Genomic DNA, 12500 nt, shown 5'->3' with positions numbered 1-12500 from the left:
TCATAAGAGTGCTGTGGTATATAACTGAAGCTGTCCATAGTTATTCCGTGAATGAACACCACACAAGGGAGAAAACAAAAAGAGTGTGAATGTTTTCCCCCTAACAGGTGACAGGAGACGATTGTGTTCCTGCAGAAGAACTGTACTTCACTGCTATGCTGGAATATCCAGTCAGTCCCATCAATGTTAATGACCAAAAATATCACTTTTATGAAGAACTGTTGGATCTAGAAATGAAAAAGGGTCGAATATCAGATATCCAAGAACAGTCTTTTAGATTACCCCTGGGCACTCCACTCTCTGTCTCATACGACAAGTGTTACGCAAGGTAGGTTCGTTCAGGTTATTAGGGAAACAAGTGTAATGTATCAAAGTCAGAAAAAATCCATATGGTGAAATGATTTCTGCTTGTCAGTAAATATAAGATAGATATTTCCAGACCTAACTATATCCTTATGAAATGGGTGATCTACTGATCTAATAGACACAGTAAAGTACAGCACAGGTACAGGTACAGTACAGGTTGCTTACAGGGGACGGATCAATGTCGATTGTTTTAAATATGGTCGAGGGAAGTCCTATCACATAATTAGTCATGCATGATAGGAAGTGGTGACCCGATAGTTAAACATTTTCATTTTGTAATACCAGTTATCATTATATGAAATGGTATTGCTCACGAAATGTTTAGCTACGTCAGATCTTTCAAATTCATGCCTGGGGTTTGGCAAACATGTATATAACGAGAATTATTGGACGTCTTTGACAACAGAACTCAGAGAAGTCATAATCAAGGAGATTGATGCCGAAACCATGATTTAGTCGGTAGTTCTGAAGAAGAAAAAATCCGTGTCTTTCATGATAGTAATATTAAATTATTTACTTATTTCTTCCCACAGGTACCATGGAAAAGGAGTACTTAACTGCGTGAAATCCTGGGATGAATGTTCAGTCCATGTTATTGTTTTTGATCCTGACACTGTGTGTGTGCTTTGGCTGGACAGTTGTTGTCCCTCCCTCTACAAGCGTGTCCTGCAAGGGCCGCGTCTATTAAAATACTAAGCTTTCCCCTAGAATAGCTATTTTTTCTAAAGATAATGAATAAATCATCGCTTCGCACAATTAATTTTACGTTTCCATGTCTTTTTCACCAGCCAAATCTCCATCCAATGTTGTTTTCCTTGTCTGGGAGCGTGATTTTTCAATATCATAAATATTTATCACTCGGTTGAAGAATAATATTAACCTATTCGACGTGAAAACCAATCTACACGATTAAAAACTTCAACACACAAAAGTGCAGTGCTTCTCACACTGCCAATAATGATTGTGGGAATACTCTAAATCCAGACGGCTTCAAATACAAGTGATCGCGGTTTGTACCTCCATAGAGTAAACATCTAAAGGTATCTGTAATGTTTTGAGTGTAGTGTACGTAAGACAATTCAATGGACACAACTCTCAATCCAGATCCAGGAGGAAACCCCTGGCAAAGGTGATATGGACTACGATTCCCCGTCAAACAGAAGACCACGAGAAAGCAGCGACAGCAAAGAAGACCCACGTCCCAAACATCCCCGAAAAAAGGATACCGGCAGGAACTTCACGGATTATAAACCGACCACAACCGAACACACACCAATGTACAAGCAAGAATACCATAATGCACTGGTCAATTTAATGGTGAATCTGAAACCTCAGATTTCAGCAACACAATAAGATTAACAAGCTTATTAAACAAATCAGACCCATAAATATATCATTGACGATTTCCTGAGAATAATAGGGACAGGGAAGGCCATAAGGGTTGAAGTGAATGACATTTCTAAATAAAAACTTTTAAACCTAATAAAAATGGGAGACTGCGAAATTAAATGTAAACAACCAGCCTCAAGCAAAAACATAGGCTGTCCATACGTGCCGTATAATAGAAATTGACTTAACCCAGAGGAGATAAAAGAAAAAGTAAGAATAAGTGGAAATAACACAAAAATGGTGGAAGTAATAAGAGAGCAAAAACAAATAGTTAATTAATTTAATTTAATGGGATCCAACGAAGTCCCTAAGATTAACATTTAAACGCAAATTACTAGAAAAATAGCAAAGAGACATACAACTTTCCCCATTCCCAAATGTTTCAGGTCGATGAGATCATGACATGCAAAAATCAATTCAATCATGATTACAAAAACTAACCCAAATAAAACACTACTGCTTTTATTGTTATGGTGATCGCCCATCCAATACAAATTCATGCAAAATACGTAGAGAGGCCAGAAACATAACTAGAATATAACGCCTAATGACTTTAAATTAAAAAATAATGTCAAGAGACAAAGTTTCTTCAGAGAGAAGAGATGAGACTTCAGCTCTTGAAGCCCTCCCACCAACAGCTACCCAAACCACACAAACATCCAACAAGCAAAGAAAAACACAAACCTATAAACAACACAATATACAACAGCACAATCCTATGCCCAAACAATGAACCAATCGCAAACTTTAGCAATAGGACAAAGAACCCCCAACGGAACCTAAACCGCAAAAAAATGAAGCGAACATACCGGAAAAAAATCACGGGTAAAGAAACAAAAACACGATCACTAAAAACAATTCAAGATTCTCCTGTAACATGGTCTCTACCAGCTCCAAAAAGGAGCCTAAAACACACACATAAAAGAAATACTCCAGTGAGTAAAGAAGGCTTCTCATGGATGAATACAATAAAGAATATAGCCAATGTGATACCAAATGTAATAATCAAAATTAATTCTAAGAAAAACGGTGATAGAAATAGATACCAAATGTAATAATCTAAATGAATTCTAAGAAAACCGGTGATAGATGTTATTACTGAAACATTAAACGACGTAACTCCAATTATAAAATGAAATAACGAAATACATGAATAAAAACCATTCTCTAGAATATCAGGTCAGTTTTGAAAAAAAAAAAGAATACTTGATACAAAAATAACAGCCAGAATTGATAAGACTACGTGAGACCCGGCCAAAAGAAAAGATCTTAATGCATGATATGAAATAAGCAGAAAAGACAGAAGAAAACAATTGGAGGAGGTTTAGCCTTTTGCATAAGAAAGGATTTGCAATGCAAGCTCATAGATTTCATAGACATTTATAGAAAAAATAGAAGTATTGTATTGAGAATAAAGGCTACTTATGGAATTAAATAGCTAAATAAACTCCCTATTTGCAATCAATGTAATAATATAAACAAAAGAAATATTGGAACAGTATACAGAACAAATTAATTACAGATTATAACGCACATCATATATGTTGCAACCCAAATCGAAACCTTAAACTATCAAATATCACAGGAGAAAAATAAACTCATCAGTTAAACTACAAGAGTAGATCGCAGTAATGGAAAAGGAAGCACAATTGACCGAGTATTAGCCACACCCACGTTAGGTCACATAGGGTCACGTAGAGAGAGGACCCAATTAAGTAAGTGACCATTATCCAGTTATCATAAAAATAAAAATAAAAAGAAAATTTATAGGAAAGTAAAGATATTGCAAACATAAAATCTTTCAAACAATTAACCAACAAAAAAATAATGATAATAGGGTTCATGAGCCAAACAAACCATGATAGACTACAAATTGCAATGAAGTAATAAAACAAAGAAAACAAATATACAATAAATATAAAAAAAAGTCAAGAAAACCACTTCCAATATAGAAAACATTTAGCAGTAGCGAGAATAACAATAGAGAAAAAAAAATCCTGGGGAAATTTCTGCACCTGGCTTGACTTAAAAACGCCTACAAGTAAAGTATGGAACTTTATTAAGAAATAATAACAATAAATAAATAAATAAATAAATAAATAAAAATGAAAAAGCTCTACCAGTAAATAGAGCAACGATTGAATATCCACTCATATATACTGACACAAGTATCAGATATAGCATCAAAACTAGAATTATTTAAAGAATCTAATATAACTATTAATAAGTCACAAAAGAATAGATATTTAAAAAAATGGAAGAATGGCATTACTAAAATTGCTAAACACTAAAGAACTTGGTAATAAAATAACAAGAAGTAAAAACAGCCATAACAAGTGCAAAAAACAAAAAAGCATACGAGTATATGAAATAACATACGAATTTTACAAACTGGGTCCCATGAAACATTCAAAATATACAATGAATCAAAAATGCTTACTGTTCCAGTAGACAACACCCAGAAGAATAAAAGAAAACGCTTTCGTTAATCCAATATTAATATCAAACAAAAATTCTTTAGATTCAGCAAACCAAGAAGCATATCAAAATTCCCGCAAGACGTTGCTGACGAAACGTTGCCAGTTGTATTAACGTTGTCGTTTATCGTCCCCCGTGTCTCCATAGGAACAGTCATGACGGAGCTCTTGGTATAGAAAGTTGTAGTTTGCAGCGATGATGCGCTGAAATATCATCCACCGATGCAAGATTTCCCACAGCTGTCAAACGAGAGACGAATAAATCCATGTTAACCGTGTGTGTGTGAGGGCATTTGCACTTGTTACTTTTGTAACTTTAAAAGCAAATTTTCACTCATTCCTTAATTATCTATATTCTATATATTTCGAGATGTCCAGGGTAAGACTATAAACTACACCCGGTGACAGGGGAACACTTGATGAATAATGGAGTTACCTCTCAACTGTCACTACTCTCAGGTCACCCTTGAGCAAGGTGTCGGCACTTGTAAGCCTCCCTAGCACAGGGTCATGAGCATGGGTAGACAGGACTCAAGAGCTTTGCAAGGCAATCTGTCTAGGAGAAGAAAAAAAATCCGGGACCGAGATGTTTTAAGGCAAACGATTACCAAAAGGTGACACCGGCATTCTCCGTGGAAAGGAACTGGGGACCCTAGCACGTACTCACTCCAGGATCATCACAACATGAAAGTACAATTAACTAGAAACGACAACTGCGTGAACAGAGGCAGTGTGATCACACCTACAGCTGCGCTCGGTAAAAATGCTCTGATCACTCAGGGAGCTTTGGACCGTCATCAAGCTACTGAGTTCAACACAAGAAATCAGATAAGAATAAGCACCTGGAATGTTAGATCACTATATCAAAAAGGAAAACTCGAAAGTGTCAAACTTGAAATGGAACGTTTAAAAGTGCATGCTCTCGGAATCAGTGAAACAAGGTGGACAAAAAGTGGGAGCTTTTAGACTTTTAGATTATACTATGTACTACTTAGGAGGAAATCAACATAAACATGGAGTTGGAATTTTACTAATCAAAAAAGTTACAAATACAGTTATTGGATTTTGGCTGGTACTAGATAGAGTAGCTCTAGTGAAATTGAAAGCCAAACCTTTCAATATAAACGTCATACAGGTTTATGTGCCAACAAGTGTTTCTACTGAAGAAGAAATGGAAAAGTTTTATGAACTAGACAGATGTAAAAAAGAATGCAAAGGTCATGAACTAAACATAGTAATGGGAGATTTCAATGCTAAAGTTGGAGTACACAAACACACAGACCTTGTAGATCAAGAAGGCCTAGGAGAGAAAAATGAAAGAGGAGAAAAGTTAACAGAATGGTGTGAACAAGATTACCAAATCATTATGAACACATGGTTTACTAAACACCCAATAAAACTTTGGACATGGAAAAGCCCAGATGGAATTACTAAAAATCAAATCGATTACATCACAATCAATAGAAAATACAGAAACACCGTTAGAGATATTTGCACACATCCTGAAGGAAACTGCAATAGTGGCCACAACATGCTTGTTGGAGACATACAAGTGAAAGTTCAAAGATTAAAACAACAGAAAAATTATTCTCCAAAACTAGATATAAAAATCCTAGAAAAATATAAGTTTAAAGTTTTTTTTTTTTTTTACAAAGAGGTAGAGACGAAAATAGAAACAACAAATGAAAGTCAGTGCACGGAACACATAGTCAAAGTGTTTCAAACGAATTTTGAAAAGGCAGCCAAAACGTCAATACCAATCTGTCCCAAAAAGAAGCACATGCCATGGATGACAGAGGAAATCTTTGAGCTAATAAGAAGGAAAGTAAAGAACAACGTCACGGCATATAAGACAGGAAGTGACAGGAGACTATCGTGTTCCTGCAGAAGAACTATACTTCACTGCTATGCTGGAATATCCAGTCAGTCCCATCACTGTTAATGATCAAAAGTATCACTTCTCTGACAAGCTGTTCGATCTAGAAATGAATAAGGGTCGAATATCAGATATCCCAGAGCAGTCTTTCAGATTACCATAGGACATGAAACTCTCTGGAACATATGACAAGTGTTATGCAAGGTAGGTACATTAGTACTGTTAAGGGAACAATTGCCATCATCATCATTGGGGAGCTAACGCCGACAGGAGCACTAAGCGGCATCCACCCTTCTTTTCCACCTACGTGGATCCCTCATGGGAAGTGTCAGGTACGGGCTTGGCCTATTTCTAGCTCTTCACGACGATCTGTCTGGTGGGCAGGTTCATCCTGTAGGAAACGAGCTAGGTGGCCTTATAGCCTGAGTTGGCGATCGCAGATTGTGCGAGTAACAGGTGTGAGTTTTTCAACCGAGCCCCGATCCTTCTATCCCTCTCATTTCTTTATTCACTCTCTCGTCTCATTCTTTCGTCTTTTCACTCCCTCTACTCCACTTATTTCTTCCTCTTCCATTAGTTTTCTCTGCTTGTTCTATCTTGTATCTCTATCCCTATACTATCTTGACATACCCCTCTTATTCGCACCCTCTTATTGTTCCTTCGCTTTTTCACTTCCTTTCACTTCTATACTTATTTCCCCCTTTTCCATTCCTTTTCCCAGTTGCCCTACCTCCACCTTTAACCCTATCTTCTCCTGCTCCCATCCTATCCTTATCCTAACCAGCAACCTGCCGTAATCCACAGGGCGAGTCGAGCACAGGCGGACGACTTCCCTCTGCCAGCCTCATTTTTACAGCGAGAGAATGTTACTGATTTTACGATTTTTATTAACGAATCGCAGCAGATTGTTTTACGTATTTTCTATTTTAATCCTAATATTCTTAATTGTTTCCTTTAAAGTTTAATTGCTCTTGTTTATGGTATTATCATATGTATATTTCATTTAATTATAACATTCTCTATTTATTATTTTACTGTTTTAAGTTTTACGCTTCCGTCCGCGGAAGTAACCCCCATGTTTTTGTTAAATAAATGAAGTGAATATTCTGAATGTGTTATTACTCTACCCTTTGGATTTACCCTTATGGCTTTTCAACGTGGATGCTGGAAATAAGGTTGGACTGCCCCTTGTATTCGCCTAGGTGGATTTATGCTGGACGTGCTATTTTACCATTTTACATTTAATGTGAACCATGTGTGCTTTGACTTTTACTTTTTACTTTCCTTAAATTTTACTTTACCCTCTTACTCGTCTTTTACTTGAGCTTTTACTTCATATTTTACTTTTTCCTCATTTTACCTTTAACTTGTTCAAGTTTGGATGTTAGTATTTTTATTGTTTTAGCCCTTCTGGCAGGCTTTACTGTTTTGAAATCTCTTCTGGTATTTGTTATTTTAAAGTATTTAACTTAGTTTTATTTTGGTGCCTTGTGCGCATTCGTTTTGTTCATTTTAGGATTTTGTATTTCATTTATCATGTATCATCTTCACATTGGTTACGCTCTGGTAGGCCTGCATTTCCAGGGATAGTCGTGTGGGTTTTGAGCCTTTAGCTTGTTCCCCTCACTCCCTTTTCCGAGGAACAAACAGGGCTCCTCATTTTCCTTGGCCCTTAGGCCTGAAGTCTCCCGCCTCACAGGTGGCCTCATATGGGTTCCTCACTCACAGAACCTTGCACAAGTCCTCTACCAGTCTCACGGTATAACCGTTGGTTGGACACATGGTCCCGCCAACTGTACCCCATGGTCCAGCGCAAGGATCTGTTACAAAGACGAGATTCCAAGGCACAAGTTGGCGTCAAAGTTTCATTACCGTATAGTAAAACTGGCAGTATCAGGGTCTTGAAGACATGTAGCTTGGTCCTTCTACACAGGCACCGGCACCGGCATCTCCATATACTTTTATCATGACCCCTGCTGCCAGGTCAATCCGTCTACTGACTTCCTGATCTGATAGTCCGGAGTCATGAACTACCAAGGTATATAAAGCTCTCTGTGACCTCAATGTCCCCACAGGATCTGCTAGCAACCTCGTATCCCATTCCATGCAGTGCCTACTTCATCCTGGAAGATCTTACCGCAATCATTTTCTTCACTTCACATAACTTCACTACATTGTTGGACACTCTTAATGGGGGGTACTTGGCAATTGATATATTTCCATATAAATATCGAATAGCGCTCAATCAGCAAAATTCGATTGCTCAAGATACTGGACATGGTCATCCTTTTTGATACTTGAAAACACTCATCACACGAAATTCTGGCATGCACCCTGTCGCTCATCTTTGCAATTCTCTGATTCACTTGTACTTAGTACATGACACACAGTATTTTCAATCACATGGGTCACTCATTTACTCGCGGGTCACTACTCCCTGCATGATGAACGTCACGGCACAATCCGCGAAGATATCTTACTCCGAATCCCAATCTTGTTTTACCATAGGTCAGGCACTAAGGAGGTCTGAATCAAATCACTGCCTTCTGCTTCACGCACCTTTATTAAATGGTGAATCAAGATTGGTGGGTTAGTGGTGTCGTGAGATCTTTGGGTAGCTGCTTCCTTCTTCACTCTTTCCTGGGCACGAAGTGGCCAGTGGTTTCAAGTACCTAGGTTTCCCCAGCCTTCCCTTTTTCTTTTGTGCCGCTGAGTGCGGGATATCGGCACTTATGGGTGGCAGGCGTCGATACCATGGCCCTAGGCAATGAGTCCCGCTGTTGTGCCTGTTGGGCCGACCGTCCCCTCTCGCTGGTTGTATAGGCATCAGGTGTTTATCGCTTTTATGGGTCTCCTTGTGCATATTGATATGTCACTGGAGTGCGGTCAGTGGGGCATGGGAAGGAGGGACAGTGAGGAAGGAGGGAGGAGGGAGAAGAGAGAGAAAAAAGGGAATAGATGCAGAGGAGATAAGGCAGGAAAGGATCTTGAATCTTGCCCGCTGGCAGTTACAATATATACATATATATGCATGTGTGTGTGTCCACACACACGCACACACACAAAAAAAAAAAAAATCTGGAAGACCTATTTCACACATGGCCCTTTTCATTTCACAGATGGCCCATTGCACCACACTCCAAACCTCTCAACAGGGAGGCTCACTAATGGACCCTAAATATTTTCACACAACCCTTATTGCTAGGGCTCCCTTGGGACCACTCGTAGCAGACTCCTTCCCTTACCCTACCATTGCCATACATATAACATTATTAACTTCTAAATATATATTTAGTACAGTAACACTAGCCTCTACATACTGAACCTTTGCTAGACACGCCAGCGGATGCGACATCCACAGGCCTCCCGCCTCGCGACGTCGCCCCTTCTACACGATCACACCCTTTCCTCCACACTTACGAGTACATCGCAACCCCTGTGTGTTTCCTAGTTCAATCTGTTTAAAAGAGGGTGGCCTGCGAGCGACAGACAGACAGCCTACAACACGGTGATCGGACCGAACCTCTGTCCGTCAGTTGTATCATTATCTCTCTACAATAAACTGCTGCTAGTGAACAGATTTCCGCATCGTGCCAGATGCAACTTGTCTGCCTTTGTTACACACACACACACGCGCACGCACATACATACATACATATATACATATATATATATATATATATATATATATATATATATATATATATATATATATATATGCATGTGTGTGTATGTGTGCATATATATATATATATATATATATATATATATATATATATATATATATATATATATATATATATATATGTGTGTGTGTGTGTGTGTGTGTGTGTGTGTGTGTGTGTGTGTGTGTGCGATTAGCAAAACACTCTTCTGTGCTGATACAAAGGAAGAAAAACTCAAAACAAAAAACTGGATTTACTGAAAGTGAGACTACAGTTTCGAAATCCACCTGGATTCCATCTTCAGGTCTGAAGAGGAAAGGGAGAGGAAGGGGTATAAAAGAGAGAGAGGAGAGGCAACGCGGTAACACGGGGCAGGTGAAGACAGACGAACGGAAGCAGAGGGAGGACACATCAGGTCGGAGGATCGGGCGGACTATGCGCCGGGTGGCCGGCATACGGTAGAAGGCGGAGGATATGGGAAGGAAGGAGACTAACAGCAGGAGAAAAGCCGCTGTTCAAGTTGAAATTAGGCAGCAGCTTTATAAGGGAAGATTCCACCAGTCTGCGGGCGTGGACATCAGCGGAAGGAAAGACAATCCGCCTGCTGACAAGTCCATCTGATGGCCAGTGTCCCACTGATGGCAAAAGAGGGCGTTATTGTTGTATCCCCTGGATACAGCGTACTTATGTTGAGACAGACTCTTGGTAAGACTGGCGCCTGTTTCGCCAAAGTACTGCTTATCACAGGAGGCACAGGGAACAGCATAGGTGCCCACCTTCGAGGAGGAAGGAGGGCTGGTATGGACCAGGTTGCGACGGAGTGTTCACCTGGCGAAAAATCAGCCTGCAATATACATGTATACATTTACATATCATATACATACACACACACACACACACATATATGTATATATATATATATATATATATATATATATATATATATATATATAAATATATAAATATATATGTGTCTGTACATATGTAATCCTAGTAACGTACCATAAACAGCACAAGAAACATGACTTCTCTCGCTCTAATATAAGAACAAGTGACAGCCCCAATGTCATCCACCTTTTCGACACAAGCAATATTGAAAGCATTAGTAATAGATGCCCAGAGCCTTTATGATGACTCACCACATCGCTTGATAGTCATGGCCTTATGAAGCAGAGTCAAATGTGGTCTTGGTGCCGAATTTAAGGGATCAGACCGTACGCTTAGGATGTGTTTCTGTCCTGTGGATCGTACCTGAAGTTGCTACTGAAATTTCTACTGGTTTTGTTTTTTTGTCGAGAGAAAGTTTCCCTATGTACGCGTTTATTAAGACTCTTGCTTTGCTTCTTTTAATATATCTCAGAGCAATATGCATGCGTGTATATATTTTGCTTGTATGTGAATGAGAAAGTTGCGCTTGTCTAAGATGAAGCGTAACAATGTTTTTGAGAACGGGTTTTTTTAACACTCCGAGCAGCATGACCAAGTTCTGGGAAACCTAAATTGCATTTATTTTTTTCACTTAGCCATTTTATCGTTTTCTTTATCCTTCATTAATTAATCTAAATTACTCTAAAAAAGAGAATAGATATATTTGGTATATCGTTGGTATGATCAGACTATGTACACAATTTCTGTAAAACAGTTGACGATATACTACGCAGATTCTTTTATCCGCTTTATCCAAACGAGAGTTGGATAAAAGCTACGTTCACATTGTATGTTAATGAAATAGCATTGTTTTGAATGATAAAAATCTCATCACTGCATCGAAACGTTTCTTTAAATGAGAAAAGTTAACCTACCTCTCCTCCCCCTGCCCTGCCCCTCCCCCCAAGGCTTCCTGCGTCCCACGTGGCCTCCAAACGCCGCTCGTCCTGTAAAACCTTTCCTACTGTGTTATTTGTTGTCTTTGTTGTGTATTAGTGGGTATCTTTACGGATGTGTGTGGGATTGACAGATACATGTATGTGTATGCACACACACACACACATACACGCACACACACACACACACACACACACGCACACACGCACTTACTCGCACGCACACAAACACACACACACACAAACAAACAAACAAACAAACAAACACACACACACACACACACACACGCACACATACACACACAAACATATATATATATATATATATATATATATATATATATATATATATATATATGAATATGTGTTACAGCACTCAAATTATCACGAATCAACCATCAACCAGGAACCCGAAGCCAAAAACCATCGCGCCTGTATTTAGGGCTTCAGCAACACCCCCCCCCCTTCCTCTTGAGAACGACGCCCCGCGCACCTGCCTCCTTCGTTCGTTCACATCGGCCAGGGGAGAGGAGAGGGTCCTGCCCGCGGCCCCTGTGTTGCACTTACAATCATGCTGATACCTACACTCATAGGCACACCTACATTAACATTTATACACACGTCTAAGCACACACACACACACACACACACACACACACACACAAACACACACACACACAAACACACACACACACACACACACACACACACACAAACATACACACACACACACACACACACACACACACACACACACACTCGCGCGAGCACTGTGGGGTATTGCAAGACCTATATGAATAGGGTCTCGTCACTTGCCAGTTCTGCGCAGTTTTGAACGACACGGCCTATGACGTTACCTGATAACGCTTGGGTGGGGGATTCGAGAATGGTAGGATAGAGAAAG

The 12500-nt window shown here is 39.3% G+C and overlaps 1 protein-coding gene across 7 annotated transcripts in view; it reads left to right on the top strand.

Moving 5' to 3' along the window:
* Nucleotides 1-2102, top strand: part of LOC119573335 — a 9560-nt gene extending 7458 nt beyond the window's left edge. For all 7 annotated transcript variants that reach the window (XM_037920532.1, XM_037920531.1, XM_037920529.1 and 4 more), the window contains 2 exons: nt 108-328; nt 900-2102. In XM_037920532.1, coding sequence (XP_037776460.1) covers nt 108-328; nt 900-1062 — 384 coding nt within the window. In that variant the 3' untranslated portion in view covers nt 1063-2102. The remainder of the gene's footprint in view (nt 1-107; nt 329-899) is intronic.
* Nucleotides 2103-12500: the final 10398 nt, after the last annotated feature.

The sequence above is a fragment of the Penaeus monodon genome, chromosome 5 (genome assembly GCF_015228065.2).
Source record: "Penaeus monodon isolate SGIC_2016 chromosome 5, NSTDA_Pmon_1, whole genome shotgun sequence".
Taxonomy (NCBI): domain Eukaryota; kingdom Metazoa; phylum Arthropoda; class Malacostraca; order Decapoda; family Penaeidae; genus Penaeus; species Penaeus monodon.
Note: the sequence above shows the minus strand (reverse complement) of the source record. Positions and strands in the feature narration are given on the sequence as shown.